The 20,808-nt window shown below is 42.9% G+C and overlaps 1 protein-coding gene across 1 annotated transcript; it reads right to left on the minus strand.

Moving 5' to 3' along the window:
* Positions 1 to 7,141: 7,141 nt before the first annotated feature.
* LOC133971993 (protein NYNRIN-like) lies at positions 7,142 to 11,631 on the minus strand. The gene has a single exon (XM_062409154.1). It carries the CDS (start codon positions 11,465 to 11,467, stop codon positions 7,142 to 7,144), a length of 4,326 nt encoding a protein of 1,441 aa, XP_062265138.1. The 5' UTR covers positions 11,468 to 11,631.
* Between the last annotated feature and the right edge of the window lie 9,177 nt (positions 11,632 to 20,808).

Raw genomic sequence — 20,808 nt, forward strand, 5'->3', positions numbered from 1 at the left:
ACTCCCACATGTTTTTTAATCTTAATGTAATGTACTGTACATGTGGATTTCAATGATGTTTTTCCTGTTGTTTTAACAAAAGAATAAAAATAATTGACGTCTATCTTTTGAACCATTGCACTAAAGAATGATAAAGGTTAACATTTATTATTCTCTTTAGAGAAAATATTTGTGGCTCGTACATATTTTTCAGTGTTCAGGTGACACAGTTGGGAAAATTCTGAAACTTGGACCGTCTCCAGACTCCTTTAGGGCTGTGATAAGAACAGAACAGGCATTAAACACACCCTGACACACAAGACAGGCTATTATCATATACATCAACATTTAATAGCAGTTGAATAACACTCAGTGAATGTGGCAAGGTTCACTTCAGGCCACAGAATCAGTGTCAGAGAGGGGAAGGTCTGTGCTGCTTGACGCAGACGGATATTTCTCTGGACTCCCACCGCTCAGCTCTCCAAGTGTATAATCCAAACAGCTGGTTAGGCAGTTTAAACACATGGTAACCTCAGTCTGTCTGTGTGTGTGTGTGCGTGTGCGTGCGTGTGTCATTGTGCGGCCTCCCCCAGCTGCCAAAGCCAAATACTTCACCTTATCCTGGCAGTTCTCCAACCATTCTGATAAATGGGACTTTAATATGAGCCCTTTGGTGCGCTCTGTTTCCTCACCGAGAGCCTTCACATGTACCAAATTGGACTAAATCCCATATTTGTTGTAGATCTGTGGCGATTTAAGGGTTTTATCTGATCGGCAGGGAAAGGTTTGGTAATTTGCCAAATTATGTAACCTGAAAATCGCAGTCTGCTGCTGCCATCAACTGGCCATTTATTGGAACTGCACTTCTGCCAACGTCACCTGATCATTAAGAAATATTAGAATTTATGAACGTTTCCCTTTTTGAACAACTCCCAGTATTATGAATTATTTCCATGGTCATATCTTGCCTCTAGAGAAAATAAGGTGTTTGTTTTCATTTTCATTATCTATTATAGTCAACATTCTAAAGCAATATATAAAAAAAAATATTTCCAATTTCCAAATATCACTCTTTCACTGTATTTGCAATAATATCAATTCAGTGGTTTGAGCCAATTTTGGATTATCGTTATCTACAGTAACATTTTCAGCTTTTTTTGTATGTTATTCTGTTTTCTCCTTGGTGGAGACAGTGACAAAGGCAAATAGGTTTAACAATATCAATCCTTCTGCTAGTTCTGACACTAAGGAGGCTGAAATGGATTTGTTTGCATATGACCACAGCCTTGTAATTATAAACCTGTTTGGTGTCCTAGATAAGAGATAATCACCATTGGTGAGCTGCAAAGAGAGCCAGTGAAGAACTGGGCAGATGTGCTAAACCAGTGGAGAACTGGGCAGATGTCTTCATCAGTCGATAGTTTATACAAGTTTTTGTATTAAGACCACATCTGTCAGCCAGAAACAGAAATGTTAGGCTGCAGTGCCACAGACTCACCAACACTGGACTGTTAAAGACAACAGCATGAATTCACAAAGACCTGTAAGTAACCACAAGTTTCTGCATCTGTCCTGGTTGTGTCTATTGCAACATGGCTCCACCTCGTGCGAATATGTCGGAACAAGAACCAGTTTGTGAAACTTCATGGAGCTGAGAGATGTCTATGGAAACTGATGTTTCACTTACTGATCTGAACTTGCATGACGTCAAACTGGATTTTTTTTACAATGTAATATTTGCTTATCGAAGAGATCTGAATATATGTATACAAACATATGTAGTTGCCCTACTAGACCTCAGGCATGCTCAGCAGGACCATGAGATCCTTTTAATCATGCAGCCTACACGTGTTCCTCCACTAGGGGGGGTGCTTGTTTTTCGTATCGCTGTCAGAGTATTCCCCCAACATATGATATCCTTGATGATTAAAGCAGCCATTTTCAGGCGACTGTATTGTATCGTGTCATTATCTGCTACGTGTTATTGTTTCCTGCGCTGCCCTCCGATTGACCTTTTCAATGGTCCCCTGAGCCGTGCTGCAAACTCAAATAGATAGTCCTCCATAGCCTGGTGAGTCTACTGCACTGCCTGCTGACAGAGATAAGAAATCATACCACAGGGCAAACATGCAACGCCATCCATCTGAAATGAGAAGTGTCGTCCTCAGCAAGAAAAGCTCCAACAATATAATTTAAGGAAGGAGCAGATGCTGCTCGGCAACATGCGAGGAGCTCAGGAGAATCCAGAAGGTGCTCAGGAATGGAAAAAGATGGATGAGTTCATGTGTTGTCTGACACTGAGACTGAATCATGGATTCAGGGTGTTCGGATGAGGCTCCTCTGTCAGTGTTTTCATCTTTTAGTGATAAGTTATTTTGTTCCTGCAATGATACATCTGATGACACATTCGAGCAGTGCTCTCTGTGCCCTGAGCCAGCTGAACCCCCCCACCACACACACACACGCACACACAAACACACGCGTGCACAAACACACACATACACAAGCAGTCTCATCCAGGGAATCTGGAAGATCAAATTACACCAGGCAGACTTTGATGAAACCATGGCACCATCCATCAAAACCACAAAATTCACCACGGCCCTTTCCCCTCGTATCTGCTGTGATTACGGCTGCATGATCAAGAAAGAACAGGAGTTGAGTGAGTGAACAGCAGACACGGGAAGGACACATTTAATTAGTCTGAGATGAGTTTTTAGGATTTACAATGATGCTGGATCTTCTGTCGGCTGTCAGGTTTTCTAAACCATATAATCACCATTATCATCCATTTGCTAAGAGGCCCCAAATGCAGGCAATGAAGCTTTGGCTAATGAATGTGAATTTGATGAGTAGAAAATGAATCAAATGAGGCTCATGGTCTCTAGCAAGATTTAGATACATTTAGATACATACATTCAAAGTGAAGTCCGACCCAAGGAAAATCTCTGTGTGAACGGGCAACCTGACAAAGGGAAACACAGAGACATATACAGAAGAGAGGCAGGAAGAACTGAACACAAGTGGTGATGATGGCGGGGTCTCAACACCAACAGAGGCTCCAGTTTAACCCAGGATTCATGATGCTTCTGTGATCAACTTTTTTTTAAATTAGTAATAGCGGCAGCAAGCAAGGAGAAAACACTTTAAGAAGAATTCATTTTACATCTAGGTGTCTGCTTCAACTCATCGGGACAGCTAATGGTGCACAGATTAAAAAAAGTTTTTACTCAACTAAGGAACTTTCAAGTCCGTAGCTCTGTTGCTAGGCCACGGCTGTACAGGCAGGACAAGCTTGTGATGCAATATGAAGGACACAGAGGATGTGCACTATGCTTCCGACAAAGGACGCAGCTTACGTAGGCTGCATAGACCGCATCCTGTCCAAAAGGGAGGCACAGCGAGAGGCTGGGAGAACTGAACTCAGGTGAAACACATTAAGACTGTAGCAGACGGTCAATAGGGCTGGTAACAGTAAAAAGACAGAGTTAAAAGCCATGTATTTATAAAAAGAGAAGCTTCAAAATAAAACAGCAAGTGGAGAACTCAACGTGGAAACAACCAAACACACCAGAAATCCAAACCCACAGGAGGTAAATGTCCATAATGTACAAGTCCATCAGAAGATTCTGTCAATAGGTTACAAAAGTTCACCAGAGGGCAGAATCATGACAGTGGCTTACAGGGGGGGCTGGAGCCAACCCCAGCTGTGATTGGGCGAAGAGCGGGGGACGGGATACACCCACACAGGTTACATCTAACCTATGGGCAACTTCGAGCCTCCAGTTGACCTTAGCTTCACACGCATGTCCGCCTCTTTATCTGTGATCATACAGCACTGTGCTAATGTGACCAGATGTGATCTGTTTGACGAGTCCTTTGACAAACAGAACTTGAAATGAAAGTTATCAAAGCAAAACAAGAAGCCATTTTCCCTTAGGACCTGCCAGCTGCATGGTTCAGTGTGAGCGAGACACAGTTCAAATGATCAGCACCTTCCTCTAATTCATAGAAGTCCAGCGAGCCAGAACGAGCAACGGCTGATCCTCTCACATCAGCCCAATAATTATTCTTGCCCGGCGGCAGAGGCCTGCAGCCCCTCTCCCTCCATCAATCAATCGCGAGTAAGAGTCCTCTGAGCAGCGGGACAAAGCGGGCATCGATCTGTGTGAAGTATACGTGAGGTAAACATGTTAATAGCATCCAAGTCCCTCTGTACCGTGTGATGGAAATTCATCTTGAGATTTGAAATAATGAAATTCTCAGACCGGAGTTGCTTTTGAGTCTTTATAATAATAAGCTCTGCAGAGTTTACACAACAAGCACGGGTGCTCAAAATGGAACAACTGGCTGTAAGTTCACAGAAGCCAGAACTTATACAAAGAGGCGTTTCATAAGACATGATATGAAAAAAAAAAAGAAGACATGAAAGACATGAGATCATCCTCTATCTTATCTGCTGTGTCCTTCCGTCCCCGGTACCAGTTAGATGAAAAACCTCACCCTACCGTCCCTGGTACCAATTAAAGAAAAACATCACCAAATAAGGGTTCCATCCTGTCAGCTAGACAGTATCACAGCAGTGAGACACTTAGTAAGGGGATATCCAATACCTTAGACACTGGTCAGTGATATTTTCCATTACACTCCCCCATTCGATCATCAATAAAAATATGATCACTAACGAAAAATAATCAAGAAACATCATAATCAACATCAGTAACAAACATCAAATCATAGAAGAAAATCATAGAGTCTGCAATCCTATATACAGAGTCACTGGCGATGAGGCCACAATAGGTAGCCGTTGCTGTTTTTGCGGAAAGGAAACAAAAAAAGTTATTTTCCTGTAATGGAGCAAGCGTTTAAAATGAAAAAATATGGAAGGAAATCAGGTCAAACAAAATCATTTTCTCATTAACCATTATCAAATTGTAACATACTGTATTGATTGGCAAAAGTAACTCATATTAAAATGTAATAAAATGTTAAATGTCAACATAAAGTATATGTAAGGTTGAAAATATCATAGGCCTTAAACATGGGGTGACAACTTCTGCCCTTAACCCTTATAAAGCGTAAGGAAGAAAACTACTCAAAAAACCCTTTTCACAGGGTGAAAAATAAGTAGAAACCTTAGAGAGAGCCACATGTGAGGGATTCCTCACCCAGGACGGACAGAAGTGGTATGTATATATTATTAAGTATGTACAAACTTCATAAAGTAACACATCAACCTTAAAAATTCAGAGATTTAAATTAAGGCATCATAAAATATGAAGTTGAAAAGATTATTGCAGTAGCTGTTTTTGTCTAGTGAAATCACTAAGAAACACATAAACAAGCTGGAGGGAGAAAATGAAAACTAAAAGAGTAAAATTTAACTAAATTTGAGTATCATCATCAGAATCATCTGTGTTGTCAGTGTCCAGGTAAGCAGGGATGGGGAATAAGTCAGGAACATCCGTGACAGAGGAGGGTATGGGCTGATATGACAACATAGTCTTAGTTACACTTGCATTAACTGTACGGGTGATGAGGCCACGAACGCAAGGTATTATACAACATCCGCAGAGGGCAAAGATACCAAGGAAGAGAGCAATTACAGCGACAAAAGAGATAAGCATGCCTTTCCAGTTATTGAAAAATGTCTGTATGGACTGCCAATCTAATGGGTGGGCGACGCCGGAATTCTCTGTCCATTCTTTACTGAGGGATTCTAAGGCATTAATGGCTCTGGAGACAGAACCATCAGGTGCCGTGTTGTTAGGAATGTAGGTACAACAAGCATCTCCGAACATGAAACATATGCCACCTCTTTCAGCAAACAACAAATCCAGTCCCATCCTGTTTTGCCAGGACACAAGGGAAGTGGGGGACAATTGGTCCGCAAGACCTTTGATAGCGTCAGTTGTGTGGTTAATGAAACGTTGCTGATTATAGTAGATATAATTAATCCATTCTGTGTTCTTCTGAACTTCAATAGAAGCACCAATGAACGGAACCAGGTGAACAAACCCACTAGCAATTTCGTTACGAGCCTTATATTCATCAGGAACGCCTCTGGGCATACCAATGGCATCCAAGGTAACGGCATTATCAAAGCTGCCAAAGGGAACCACAGCACGCTTGGTGATATGGTGACGGGACTGGGGAGGGAGAGCAGACAGATCACTAACAACATTTTCTGAAATCGGTATAATGTGAACTTCCTGAGCTAACATGGCTATAGCACACAAACCATTCCAATTAGCAGGGAGGGAACGTCTAATATCATCACAAATCCAATACAAATCAGGATACGGATCAATACCAGCATCAAAAGCATCACGTTTCCATCTTCTACCAAAACTGCCATCCTCTTCGATTTCCAGGCCAACCTTGGAGGACTGGGGATTACTAGCAGATATGGGTCGATAGAGGGTGTGAATTTTGTGACAGGATACTGAAGTGGCACCGACACTCATACTACCGTAGGTCCGTTTGAAGCAGGTAAATGTCGCATTAGGTGCAATCAGTATCTTACTTGAGGCTGCCCGCGGTGGTGTTGGTGTTCTAAGTGACATGTCAGGGCAGGTACTGAAGAGAGTGCTATTATACTGCCAACGTGTTTGTCTAGAGGCGCGCACAATAATGCAGTCTAGGGGGCAAACTGGTTTTCCCATCCTTCCCTCGGATTGACATGTGCCATTATCAGGGAAAGAAACAAGAGTTAACGTAGTTCTATAACCTTGACAGGCCAAACAAGATGAGGCAAATGATGTACGAACAGTGTAATTTATGTGCTGAAACCATAAGTTCCTTTCTAACCACGACGGGGCCCAATTAGCGCTGTAGGGATCCAGGGGACCTGAATCACTTCTCTTGTGTCTTGTCAAATCTGCATGTGCTAAATGGTTCTGAGAGGACACTGCAGGAAAAGAGGAGTTCGCAACATCATCAGAGACTTTAACAGGAGTGTGTCTAGACAAAATAATTGGCAAAACTACAATAAAGGAGATCATGGATAACACACATAGTAAGCCTCTGAAGCCACACAACCCTGTATTGTGAAATGGATACCAAGGCCGTGGCCTATCCATCGTCTCAGTCGTCAGGCAAATTACTTCTGTGTTGTGGCAGAACGCTTGTGTAGTTAATCATACACCACTCTCGGTGCTTCTCAATCAGTGGGAGTATCAGTGTGTATGCTTTCAGTTGAAGGCGTCAGCTGGTCCGATGGAGATGGTACTCGTTTGCAATGGCTGGCGTGGATCCAGGTGGCTCTTTCAGCAACTTTCACGGCTGTGTAGGTTGTGAGCAGTATCTGGTAAGGCCCTTGCCACCTGCGTGAGCGCCAATTCTTTCTCCGGAAGTCCTTGACCACCACGAAGTCGCCTGGCTGGAGGTTATGAAGCGGTTCAGTAGCTGGATGAGGAAGGGAGGAGGTCACCTGTCTCCTGATGTCTGAAAGAGACGAAGTTAGGTTAGCACAATAAGACAACATGTTATCATCACACAAGTCTGTGGATGGAAGCGGAGAAGATGGAGGAGCCACACCAATGTGGGGAGGAGTTGCAAAAAGAATCTCATAAGGTGAAAGATTAGACCTTGTTCGTTTTCTCATCCTCATGTACATCAGCACCAGAGGCAGGACTTTTGTCCATGCAAGACCTGTGTCTTCACAGCACTTTGCAAGTTTAGTTTTGAGTGTGCCGTTCTCTCGTTCCACAGCTCCACCACTGGCTGGATGATATGCACAGTGTGTTCGCACATCCATACCTAGATGAGAACCGAGTTGTTTGACAGCTTCGTTTACGAAGTGTCTGCCGTTGTCACTGGAAATCCTGCTAGGAATTCCCCATCGTGGAATAATGTCTCTTAACAATGCTTTGGTGACCACACTTGCAGTTTGTTTTGAGGCAGGGAAAGCTTCAACCCATTTTGACCACATGTCGACCATCACTAAGCAGTGAGATTTACCTTCTGATGGTGACAGCTCTATGAAGTCCATCATCAGATGTTCAAAAGGTCGAGTAGGTGGTTGGTGAGCTGCCTGGCTGGTTACAGCCACTGGCCTGCCAACGTTGTGTGTGGCGCAGATTACGCATGCCTGACAGTACTTTTGAGCATAGGTGGAGAAACCTTTCGTGAACCAATGTTCTGTTATCATAGATAACATCCCCATTTTAGATGTGTGATCTTTGCCATGAGATAACTTAGCATAATGGGGAAAGAAATGTTTTGGCAAACAGGGTTTGTTGTCAGGACCATACCACACACCAGCTCGGAAAATAGCACCGGACTTCTTCCATAGGGAGATCTCAGGAGGAGTAGCAGTGGACTGTACTGCAGAAAGAGAGGAGGACATGTCAGATGTGAGTGCAGCCAATTGTTTGTTTGAAAGAGGAGGTGGTAAGCGAGCTGCAGCTTTAGCCGCTGTGTCTGCTTTGGCGTTTCCCCGAGACACCACATCCGTAGCACGTGTGTGTGCAGCACATTTGCATACAGCCACCGTTTTTGGGAGCAAAATCGCAGATAGAAGATCTGTGATGAGACCATGGTGTGCTATCTTTTTACCAGAGGATGTGAGGAAGTTTCTGTGTTGCCAAAGGGCACCAAAATCATGAGTTACACCGAATGCATATCTGGAGTCAGTGTAGACTGTGAGTGTTTTACCAGTAGCCAGTTTGCATGCTTCCGTGAGTGCGATGAGCTCTGCTGCCTGTGCTGAGAGGTGATGAGGAAGAGAACTCGAGACGAGGACTTCGCTATCTGAACAAACAGAGAAACCAACACAGTTAGTACCAGAGACAGGGTCACGTGAGGCAGACCCATCGACATACAGAATCAAGTCAGAGTTAGAAAGAGGTTCGTCAAAGAGGTCAGGTCGTGGGGAACACTGGACTTGAAGTTCAGCCACACAGTTGTGTTCTTCCCCGTCATCCGGAAGCGGAAGAAGTGTGGCTGGGTTCAAAGTTGAACAGCGTTTCACTGTGATGTTGGGCATGTCAAGAAGAACAGTGTGATACCGCAACCAGCGAGCAGCAGAGAGATGTGAGGTCTTCTGTTCTGTAAGAATGAGAGACACAGCATGAGGAACAAGGAGTGTCAAGTCAGAGTAACCTACTATGTCTCGTGAGGCAAGAACGGCTTTTTCACATGCGGCCACTGCACGCAAACAACGTGGAAGGCCAGCTGCCACCGGATCAAGTTTGGCAGAGAAGTAGGCGACAGGGCGAAACTTGTCACCATGCGACTGAAGGAGGACGGAAGTCATGCAGCGGTCTCTCTCATCCACAGCCTGAACAAAAGGTTTGTCAGGGTTAGGGAGAGCAAGAGTGGGAGATTGCTGCAGCGTCTTCTTCAGTGTGACAAATGCCTCGTCTGCCTCTGGAGTCCAAACGACACGTTCATGAGGAGTGAGTGATTTGCCGTGGTACAGAGCACCTAAGGGGGCTTCAAGAAGAGCAAAGTCAGGAATGAACGTTCTACAGAAAGAGCATGTGCCGATGAATGACATGAGTTGTTTCTTCGTCAAGGGTTTTGGCATGTTAACAATAGCTTCTACTCTCTTATCAGACAGGGATTTGCCATCTTTGGTGACGACATGACCCAGAAACGTGACAGTTTGTTGTACAAACTGTAGTTTGCTGAGACTGACTTTATGGCCCTCACGAGCCAGATGCCTCAGCAAAGCGATCGTATTTGTTTCACATTGCTCCTGTGTGGGACTGGCAATTAGTAGATCATCAACATACTGCAAGAGAGCTGAACCCGGAGTGAGGATGAGGGGTTCAAGACTGTTCCTGAGAGCCTGATTGTACAATGACGGAGACTCACAGTAGCCCTGACATAAGCGTGTGAACGTGTAGGCCTTGTTTTCAAAATTAAAAGCAAACCAGTACTGGCTGTCCTTGTGGACAGGAACACTAAAAAAAGCGTTGGATAAATCTACAACCGAAAACCACACTGCATTAGGCGGAATTTGGGAAAGCAGTGTGTATGGGTTGGGAACAATAGGCGATCGAAAAATTACAGCATCATTCACAGCCTTCAAATCCTGCACAAACCGCCACTCAGTAGGTTGACCTTTGTCTCTGATCTTTTTAACTGGGAACAGTGGAGTGCGGACCGGTGAATCAGGGCAGGGGACAATTACTCCAGCCTGCAAAAAGGATTCAAAAACAGGACGTATCCCCTCCACTGCTTCTTGTCTGAGTGGATATTGTTGTTTACATGGCCTGTAATCAGATTTTGGAGTGATTTTGACTGGATCACAGTTTCTGATGAGGCCCACATCATATTTGTCCTTTGCCCACAGTGTTTCAGGCAGATCTGAAAGTAAAGGAGAAATGTCAGAGGGGCTAGACAACATTGCATAAGAATGAAGGTGATTTTCAGTCACAACAAATGAGCGTGTGGCTGGACAACAGAGGGTTGGAGACATTTTTAGATCAAATGCACTCAGACTGGGGGAATACATTACGTCAGGCCTGGTTGTGGGTTGCCAATCAACGGCAGCCTGGCATGATCTGACAAATGGGCCTAAGTCTTGCCACTTGTCATCATGAGACTTGGAGAGCGGGATGTGAGGGCTGGAATTCAAGACGTGAAACAGTGCCAACTGTTGGTCAGTGAGTGAGACGAAAGCTGCACTTCTGGAACCAGACCAAAAAACATTGGACACTTTCAGAGAATCGTCAGAAAAAGGCAAAAACAGAGATTCATAAACGTGATCTACTGTGCTTGTCACATGTGAGGTGCAATGCAATGAATCAGTGTGCATGAAATCCGAAAAAGGAGTGACAAGAGAGTGCGACGTGGAGAGCAGATCAGTGGAGGCATTTATAGGAAGTTGCCACTGATATGCAAACATCTGCTCATGTGTGGTCTGAGACATTGTGAATGTGGGTGAAGAAGAATTGTGTGTAACCGTCACTCCTTCAGAGGAGGATACTAAGTTGAGGCCTAACACAATCATCAAATCTCTTCCTAATAGATTAATTGGGCAACAGGGAGACAACAGAAAACCATGTTCAAACTTTATGGGATGTTGTTGATGTTTGTCAAACTGAGCGGCGCATTTGAGAGGTTTTGTGAAGTTTTCTTTTACAGTGGCACCGCTGGCACCTTGAGAGAGTATAAAGCGACCACTCATCTCAGGAGATGTGGGCAAATCTGAAGTCCTAACCACAGAATAACCTGCACCAGAGTCAACCATGAAATTAAGTTTGTGACCGTTAACACACAGTTCGAGTTGTGGCATTTTCTTAAAAGCATCACTATTGTACTTAACATAAGTACCACAAAGTTGTGTGTGATCTGGTGTGTGTGTGTGTGCGGTTAATTTGGCAAGCGGTTCTTCATTGCTGTAGCTTGTTTGTATGTGTTCGGTTAGTTTGGCAAGCGAATACTTCATTGCTTTAGCGTCTGTGTGTGTGTGTGATTCACTTTCCTTTCTTTGATCCTCGGTGGGTTGATTGGTCGTCTCCTCCCCGTCTGCCATCTCCTCCCTTTCTCTATTTCAGTCGGCAGTGAAAGTTCTTGTCTCTCCCTCCTCTCGCCGGTGGGGGCAGTTCTTCGCCCAGTGTCCTTTTTCTCTGCAGATCATACACTCATCTTTGGGAATTTGAAATTGTCGATAGAAGCCTCTCCCACGACCACGTCCACGCCCGCGCCCCCCTTTTCCTGGTTCATTGAAGTTGGCTCTGCTATCAGCGTTATCTTTGCTACTTGGCCTTGACAAGGCTGAAACAGCCTGCATCATGGTTAGCTGTGCTTTCTGGAGCTGTTGATCCTTTTTTAGTTTTTCTCTGTCTTTGGTTTCTTTGTGTTGGCGTTCAGCATGTTCAGCATGACGTCTGATCTCTGTCAAGCGAGCATCCTCAAGCCCGATGCAGGTGTTGCCTACGTTTGCCCGTAGTGGGGGGAACAGACCATTCAGGAAGGCCTGTTTCAGATGTGTTTCATAAGCCCCTGGCTCATTGCCAAGGTCGTCCGGTATGGGGATGCCGCTGTGTTGATTAAACAGGACAGTCAGACGTGTGAGGAAATCTCCTACGGTTTCGCCTGGTTGTTGTTTGCACCCCGTTATTTTGGACATGTCAATTTTATTGGGGAAGGCGGTCTTCAGGGCGTTGAGGAGTGTGTTGAGAGCGTTGACATATGCTGCATTACCCGCATCCTCCCAGTCTGGCGAAGTCAGACGGAGGTCACCTCCACAGTGCTGACGTATTTTTGCAAAGTCAGTGGGGCCTAATTTCTTCATTAGAAGTCGTCTGATTTCAGACACTGTTGGCATGAATTCACGGCAAAATGTTTCAAACTGGAGGGCAAATGCTGTGCCAGAGTTCCGTGGGTCTGGGAGGTGATTCAGTGCTTCGGTCATGTCTGCGTCAGTCCAGGGGCGGTAGACGAGGGCTGGGCCGGTTGGTCCCATGACATTTATCATAGGAGCAGTTATCACTTCTCCCTGCTGTTGACGAGTTCTATTTGCAATGGGAGAGAAGGAATCAGAGCCCAGAGATGAGGAAGAGGTGACGTTATCATTCAGTCCTCCAGCTGCACCGTCTCCATAGACTGGCAGAGCGGCGGGTGGAGGCTGGGATTGGCCTGAGAGTCGATCGGTGGAGTCTGGTATCTGCACATCATATGGAGGGGGGTTTTGTCGTTGGGGAGGAGGGAGGCAGGCGTCGAGGAGAGGCCCTTTAAACCCTGTAAGGGGAGGATAAAGAGATGTATATGATTTCTTTTCAACTTTCTTTTCAACATTCTCAGTTTCCTTCTTGTCAACCTTAGCCATCTGTTTAAACGTTTTTTTCCTGTCCCTACACTCTGCCTCTTTTTCCCACATTTCAAGACACTTTTTATTGTCTTCAATGTCTTTCAACATTGCGACCTTGACCTTTTTCTTGCTTTTTAACTCTTCCTCTCTCTTGAGGAGTTTCTCTCTCAAAAGTTTAATTTTTTCGACACTGAATGACCCGTTATGAGGAAAACCAAAGTCTCTGGACCATACTGGAAGATATGTCACACTTTCCCATCCGTGCCTTGCAACCATGGCGTCCACAATAGGACCCTCTGGGTTTTGAAGTCCTTGACTCCCCTTGTTACCCATCCTGTCTGGTCTATGAAATTGGCTTATCAACAATTTTCATAACCTTATTAATTAGCTGTGTGAAAATGGACTCAACAGTTTTCACAACACTCTAATTTAAGACGTGGACGTCTCCACGAATCCTTGTTTCTTTCTCTGGCAAAACAGGAAAAATGCCACAAGAATGATTGCCACAAAATGGGTCAGATTAACAATAATAATCCACAATAATCCAGAGACAATGACTAATACACCTGTTCCAAATAAAACCCTTAAATTTTTGATTTCTTATGTTTGATTTCGTATTTGAGAAATCACCTTAACAGTCACAAAAATCAGAATTTCAACATCTCACCAGATTTAAGATGACCAAAGAGAGGTCTTTGGATCCCTGTGAAGAAGGTCCAGAGCCCCAGTTTTTTTTTCGGTCCTCTCTTCTCTTCAGTGTTGGAGGTAGAGGCAGAAGATTTTCTCTCCTGGGTGATCAGCCACCGAAGACTTCTCGGGTCCAGACGATCTTTCAAGGGATCCTGTTCGTGACGCCAAAAATGTGATGGAAATTCATCTTGAGATTTGAAATAATGAAATTCTCAGACCGGAGTTGCTTTTGAGTCTTTATAATAATAAGCTCTGCAGAGTTTACACAACAAGCACGGGTGCTCAAAATGGAACAACTGGCTGTAAGTTCACAGAAGCCAGAACTTATACAAAGAGGCGTTTCATAAGACATGATATGAAAAAAAAAAAGAAGACATGAAAGACATGAGATCATCCTCTATCTTATCTGCTGTGTCCTTCCGTCCCCGGTACCAGTTAGATGAAAAACCTCACCCTACCGTCCCTGGTACCAATTAAAGAAAAACATCACCAAATAAGGGTTCCATCCTGTCAGCTAGACAGTATCACAGCAGTGAGACACTTAGTAAGGGGATATCCAATACCTTAGACACTGGTCAGTGATATTTTCCATTACAACCGTCTCAATAATGAAGACGCATCCGGTCCCCGAGCATCATTCAGAGCGGATACAAAAAGAAGACGGTGGCCTCAATGTGATTCATGTTCCTTTCAATACAGGTCACACAGACAAGCACACTGGGTGAGTGGTGCCTTTCTCTACAAATTGGATATGATGTAATCAGAATTGTCTACTGTAATGACGTAGACAACAGTGGCATAACAAGGTGAGTTGAGCCATTATGTGGACCCCTCAAAGGATTTTTGGATAATAAGCTTGTTTTCCATCAAACCCACTGTGAGATGAGAGAATCAATTTCAATTTCATCCGTAGATGTCCAGTACACAGCTGTTTTCCACCAGAGAGCTCTGGTAAACAACACAACACTACCCCAACAACAGAGAGACAAACTTCAGCACTCCCTGGTGAACATCCTGCAGCCTGCCCTGCGTCATTGTTTGCTGCAAGGCTTGTATGGTTCGTGAATTCTTGAACTTTGAAAGAGACATGCTCTCACCACTCAGGGCTGGAAAAGTGTCTCTGATCTGAAACAAATCAGTCTGTATTTGTAGTCACAGTTAAAGGTCAGGTAGTATTTAGGGGGATCGATCAGCAGAAATGGAATTGATACACTGCAAAAACTAAAAGATAAGGAAAACTCAAAAATTCAAGGAAATTTGAAGTCAACTCAAGTTCAAGTCCAAAGTTTGACACTGGTTGTGTTTGCAGGTACAAATATCCGAATCAAAAATGATCTGAGAGGCGTACACTGTGCCATCGAAACCCATCACATTGAAATATGACATATGGCATTACACCTCGCCTGCTGATTTCACATTCTTTAAAAAAAGTCCAGTCCTGTGGGAAGAAAGAATTTGGTGTGAGGAATTCGAAACAAACAAGTCAACAGTGACAGGTCGGAGTAAATGTGACAAGAAGGGGTGTTTGTGGGGGGTCTGCAGGTATGGACACGGATCAAAAGCAGAGCAGTGGAAAATCCTCCCCTGCAAACCGACTGTGTGTAACTACGTTGGTGATGGAGGAGAGCAGCAGTGAGGGAAGGAACATTTTTTTCCTCGCAGCTCCTGGTAAACACACCGAAGTTGTCTTCTCCACTTTGAGCGTGAGTCAATAGATTGACAAATGGCAAGATTTCCTGTTGCACGCTTCACATAAACAACAGCCGAGTCTCTGTGCGCCAGGAGAAAGAACCGCGTGAGGACATTTCTCACAGTACAAGCTGAATGGAGCCTGAGATTGGCAATGACCTGCCACGAAGATTGAGATCTTAATTCTTTATCAGAGGAGGCTGAACGGAGGCTTTCTGTGGCAGATGTAATTAGGTTTTTAGAGGTAATGATTGCATCATCCCAACAGGAGCTGTTCAGATTGATATGTATAGCCACATTAATCACAAGGAGTACAAACCGGATGGATGATCAGGCAACGAGTCAAGAGCCTATCCGCATTATCTCAACCACTTCATTTGAGCCAAAATCTCATTTCACAGTAAAACCATACACATGTGGTAAATGTATTTCGACTGCTCATTGACAATTATATTTATGGTGGACATGCATTCAGTTCACAAGCAAATCATTTAAAACACAGTATTGACAGTTTCAACTATTCAATTTAAAAGAGAACTGTTTATTATAATAAATACTTAAATGTATAATGTTCTGTTGACACAGAAATTAATCTGTGAAAGGATATGTGCGTATATGTATTATGTTCAAGAGATATCTACTGAAGGCAGCATGCCTAAAACGGAGTCCTGTTCTTTTAATTGTCTTTTAATTCCACTTTGTACCCTACGAGGTGATAGTGAACCACTTGACCTCTTGAATAAATACTGCAGCATAGTACGATTTTTAATCATAACCTGTAGGAGCTAATGTGCTTAGCGTGCTAATAGCAGTTGTCCACAAAGTTGACATTATCTAGAATTTTTCGAAAGCCGTTTGTTTGTGGATTTTGTGCCTTTCAAGTATCATTGTTTTACATTGTTTTACAACAACTGATGATGAACTACAGATTATTCTTCAGCTCGGATATTTGCCACTGTTAAACCAAATATAGAAACCCCTGAGGTTTTTTCCTTTTCTCATTTTTCCACCTGTCACTTGGAAAATGTGTTTATCCACAGTTATATCTTGAATATCATTTTCCAAAAATGTACAGCACACTTCAAGTTGTGGTGTACCAAATAGTTTGAAGAAGTGTCCATCTGCACAGCCATAACAAAAGCACGGAGGATTCATTCAAACCTTTTCTTTCCTTTCACACTTTACAGAAAAATCCTGGTTTAAGACGTGAGATCTGGGCTGGATTTTCCTTAAAACACAGCAAGCTTCGATCTGTTGATGTGGGTCAACCCATTTGCAATCTCTAGCTCTTGTCTCTGCCGCTCTGGATCCCCGGCACTGAGCGCTAACAGAGCGAGTGGGTGTGGGAGACTAATTGAGTGTCGGGGTTATGTGAATAAAGCCACTCTGGTAATCGTCTGGCTCAGCAGCAAACAGGATGAGATAAGGAGCGTCGGGTTGATATGGTGTCAAAAAGAGGAGTTTCCCACCGCTCTGCCACCATCAGTCTCTGCTTTCTCTGACTGTCTGCAGTGGAGGGCACAGATAATATCTTCAGGAAGAGGAATGCACACTCAGCCCTTAGTGCTGATAACAACATCATCTTTTGCCACTGAATGGGCCAGAGAGAGGGGGGGGGGGGGGGGGTTGCTGAGTACATTACGAAGTCAATGACAAATAGTTTGAGGTTTACGAGGTGCCTCGTGTGGAGAGTGAAGAGTAGGAGCATGAGGCCCGGTGCAGGCAAAGAGCCACAACTATATATCTTTATCTGCTATTGACCACTTTAAGATCTTTACAGTTCAAGTCGGACTCACTCATTCATGTACACATTCGTATAGCTCTCCTACACGCAAGTGCTTTTTCCATCACACACCATTCATATTAATGGAAAGACTGACACAACTGCTAAAGCCAAATAACAGAACCACAATGTATGTGATTGACAGTGGAGGTTGACAATAAAACAAGCAGCGTTTCTTACTGCGGTCAATTTTCTTTTCTTTCTGTGGTTAAGTGAGCTGTTGTCGGTGAAACCTGCCAGCCATGTTCACTAGAATCACGTGTGGTAATTAACTTTTGTCAACATTCTTTGACGCTCTCTTCCGATGGGGTTTTTTCCCTGTTGTGTGGCCTGTGCAGTTGAGTTACTGCCTTTGCAGCACCTTTGTGGCTTTTGCATTCATGTTTTCAATGAATGTTCTTGTGTGATATGTCTTGGCCAGTGTATTCCTACAATGTTTCAATTCAGTTTTGTTTGTATGGCACCAACCCATCTATTCGTCTGATCATATGGAATAAGCGGCGGATTTTGTAAAGCTAATGGTAAACTTATTTGATATCACTACTGTGTTGACTGAGCACTCCAGCCAGTCCACAGTAAATACTGTTGATGGAACATTTAGTAAGTGGGCAGGTAAAAGAGGCAGAGTGAAGCTCCACAGATATCCAGGTAATGACAGCAATATGGAGGCTGCAGCATCATCCCAGTACAGGAGCTTTTATCGTTAATCAGCTGACAACGTCAAGCGCAGCTTTGAGTGGATTACTTAAAGCTATGCTTGTCGATATATTTGGATTAGATAATTGGATGAAATGTGCCGCTCTCAACCCCCCCCCAACCCCCCGCCACCACCCCACCTTGGCTCTGCAGCAATTTCTACCCTCACCTTGTTGTATCACATTGTTGCTAATGTTGGAAAGGGTAAGGCAGAATTTTCTCTCACTGATCACGGCTCTTCATAAATGGAAATGCTTTACATTTCTTATGCATGTCCCACGTTTACTTCGGGTATCAGCAAATTCAAATTCAAATTCAAATGCAAATGCAAATGCAACCTCAAACTCAAATTCAAATTCAAATAAAAATTCTAACTCTAATTCCATTACAAATCCTGACGACAATCTAAAGGCACAGGAAGCATGTCATAACAAGAAAGAAACAATGGTGACATCCTTGCAATGTGCAGTGTCAGTAGACAGTTAAAAAACAGTTCAGTACAATAATATTAAAGAGCAAGGTAGTGTATAAAACCGTTTAAACCCAAAAAAATTGTAGCACTTAAATGGTACTTTCCTATAGCACTTTGTAGTTTGAAGAATGGTGAACAGGATAATGGCTGTGAAAAATGATGTAAGAACGTCTATAAATACTGAATGTTCAAAGTGATAGGTATACATTGAGGTAAGTAATACAGACGTAAAATGATGTACAGTTAAAGTAAATAGGAATATTAATACAGGACCAGGTAGCAGCAGATTAATCAATACTGTAGCGCATGACAAAATATATGCAGCTGATAAAACTAATTACAGATAATGAGCAGTTAAGGTGAAAACTGATATGAACAATATATAATTATTTTAGCTTATAAATAAATATATATACAGCAGATATGTAATAGATGCATAAATATAACACCAAATAAGCAAATCTAAGCAGTTGCATTCTGTTGGTGCTGAAATTAGCCTCTGTGATGTTTCAGTAACTGGGTCACTGCATGCCAAATATGATGACAATCCTCTCCTCCTGTCAGCACACGTCGTAGGATAACCCAAAAATAACAATGAATGTATGCAGCAAGTCCTCCCAGCGATCGTAGAGGTAATCTGGCCCCATCTCCTGCATCTCCTGAAATATTACCTCTACATGTGGCAGGGCTATCAGACATCCTGTATCCTGAAGCCTGATGTAGGTACAATAGGTGTCTTATTCCTCTGAGCTGCTGTTGTTAAAAACACATCAGTGAACAACAGTACTGCTCAGGGTGATGTTTGAACATCACTGTGAACACACACACATACACACACGCACAAACACACACACACACACACACACACACACAGACACACACACACACAAGCGCTGTAGTTTATTTTGTCTCAGTCCCACATCAACACATCGTGCCACCCCAAATACTCACTTCAGCACCAAATGTGGATTCATTCGCTGTTGACAGTAGTCCTTAAACAAATGGAATATTTCATCCTGTTTTGAGTAATAACTAAATAATAACAAAAACACCTGGTTCACGAAGGAGCCTCTTTTAAAAAACATGAAACTATAAACTTGGGATCCCTGCACTGGGCTTGTCAAAGTCTGAGAGCCAAAGTCTGTCTAGGGGGGGCCGACTGTATTTGGGTGATGGACAGTTTGACACACAAAAACTGTTAGTGGCAGATGAACAATGTGAGGATTTTAAGCTTGATATTGAATATTGTATAATCAAACTGCACATAGCAGACAAACAAAAAGTCCCCAATACTTCAGTAGAGGCAAGGCAAGGCAGTTGTATTTATAAAGCACCTTTCATACACAGATGTAGATTCAAGATGCAGGACGATAACCCTGTTAAATAACTGCATTATGACATTGTTAACACTGTATTCTGTTCTTAGTGTTTGTGTTTGGCTAATACCAAACAGCTTGGAATGAATTCTAAATGAATTAAGGCTTTCATTCAAAAGGTTTATGACCGTAATTAATTTGTAAGAATGTAGGTGTCCAAAAAAGAAACACAGGCAGGGCTTCAAAATTACCCCGGAATGCTTCAACCCTAATTCAATTCATTTCAATTTAATTTTATTTGTATAGCACCAAGTCTTAAAATACATTATCTCAGGGGTACCTATACATATAACCTTACAAGTGAGAGAAACCCAACCCTTCCAAAAATTAGGCCGGTGATGCCAGAGATCTAAAACTCCTCATCGTGCAGATTTTGCCATATAGATTCTGGAGATGTTGCAACATGTGTTGTCCACCTGGTGTCAAAGACAGAAGCGGTTTTCGAGTAAGCAGCTAATGTGATCAAAGTTTGGAATCAGATCTCGAGATCAGTGCTTCTCCTCTCGCACAGAAGGAATAAAACGGAAAGATGACAAGAAGATTCATGTTATCTCAAAGTGAAACCAGCATAGATTGCTTAGATATACAAAATGCCTACTCACATAGACTACCATTATTGGCAGCTTGTACGTAATGTAATTAATATTCTCACTTAGGTTCCACTTTGAAGGATTACTAAAGATGATCTGGATGCATACTCATCAAAAATATGATGATTTATAAACAAATACAATTTAAAATCCCAAGGCACAGGAAAATAGCAGCCCATGTGAAGTGCATTTTTTGGTTTTGTATTTATATAGCACTTTTCTAGTCTTGATGACCACTCAAAGCTCTATACAGTACAGTTTTACATTCACACATTCACACACATTCATATAGTGCATCTATTCCCAGCATTTTGTTATTCTATGGGGGGCCATTCAGGGTTCAGCCTCTTACCCAAGGACACTTCGACATGCAGATGGGTCAGACTGGGGATCGAACTGCCGACCTTCAGGTTGGAGGACGACCACTCTACCCCTCACAAGTCAATGAAACAATTGATTTATGTCACCAGTACTCAAAATGATCTACGAATTAAAGCGCACTCAAAATAACTAAGGTATTACTTCAATAATTAACGTTTTAGTTATTTTAAATTATTGATAATTAGTAGCCTCAACTTTTTTTGAGAATTAAGTTATTGTAACTTACTTAATTTAGTAAGATGTACTGTTATTTATAGTGTATCACTATTATTACAAATGTCATTGCTGCTCCCTTCGTATGTTAGACTTGAACTAATTGAGACATTGAAACACCTCTCCCTTTATCTTTTACATTGTCTTTTTTCCCATTAATCTGGTAAATCATG

The sequence above is a fragment of the Platichthys flesus genome, chromosome 17 (assembly GCF_949316205.1).
Source record: "Platichthys flesus chromosome 17, fPlaFle2.1, whole genome shotgun sequence".
Lineage (NCBI taxonomy): Eukaryota > Metazoa > Chordata > Actinopteri > Pleuronectiformes > Pleuronectidae > Platichthys > Platichthys flesus.

Excerpts from the sequence above, each read along its gene's own strand:
- LOC133971993 (XM_062409154.1), bottom strand. The coding sequence starts at position 11,467 with ATGGCAGACGGGGAGGAGACGACCAATCAACCCACCGAGGATCAAAGA.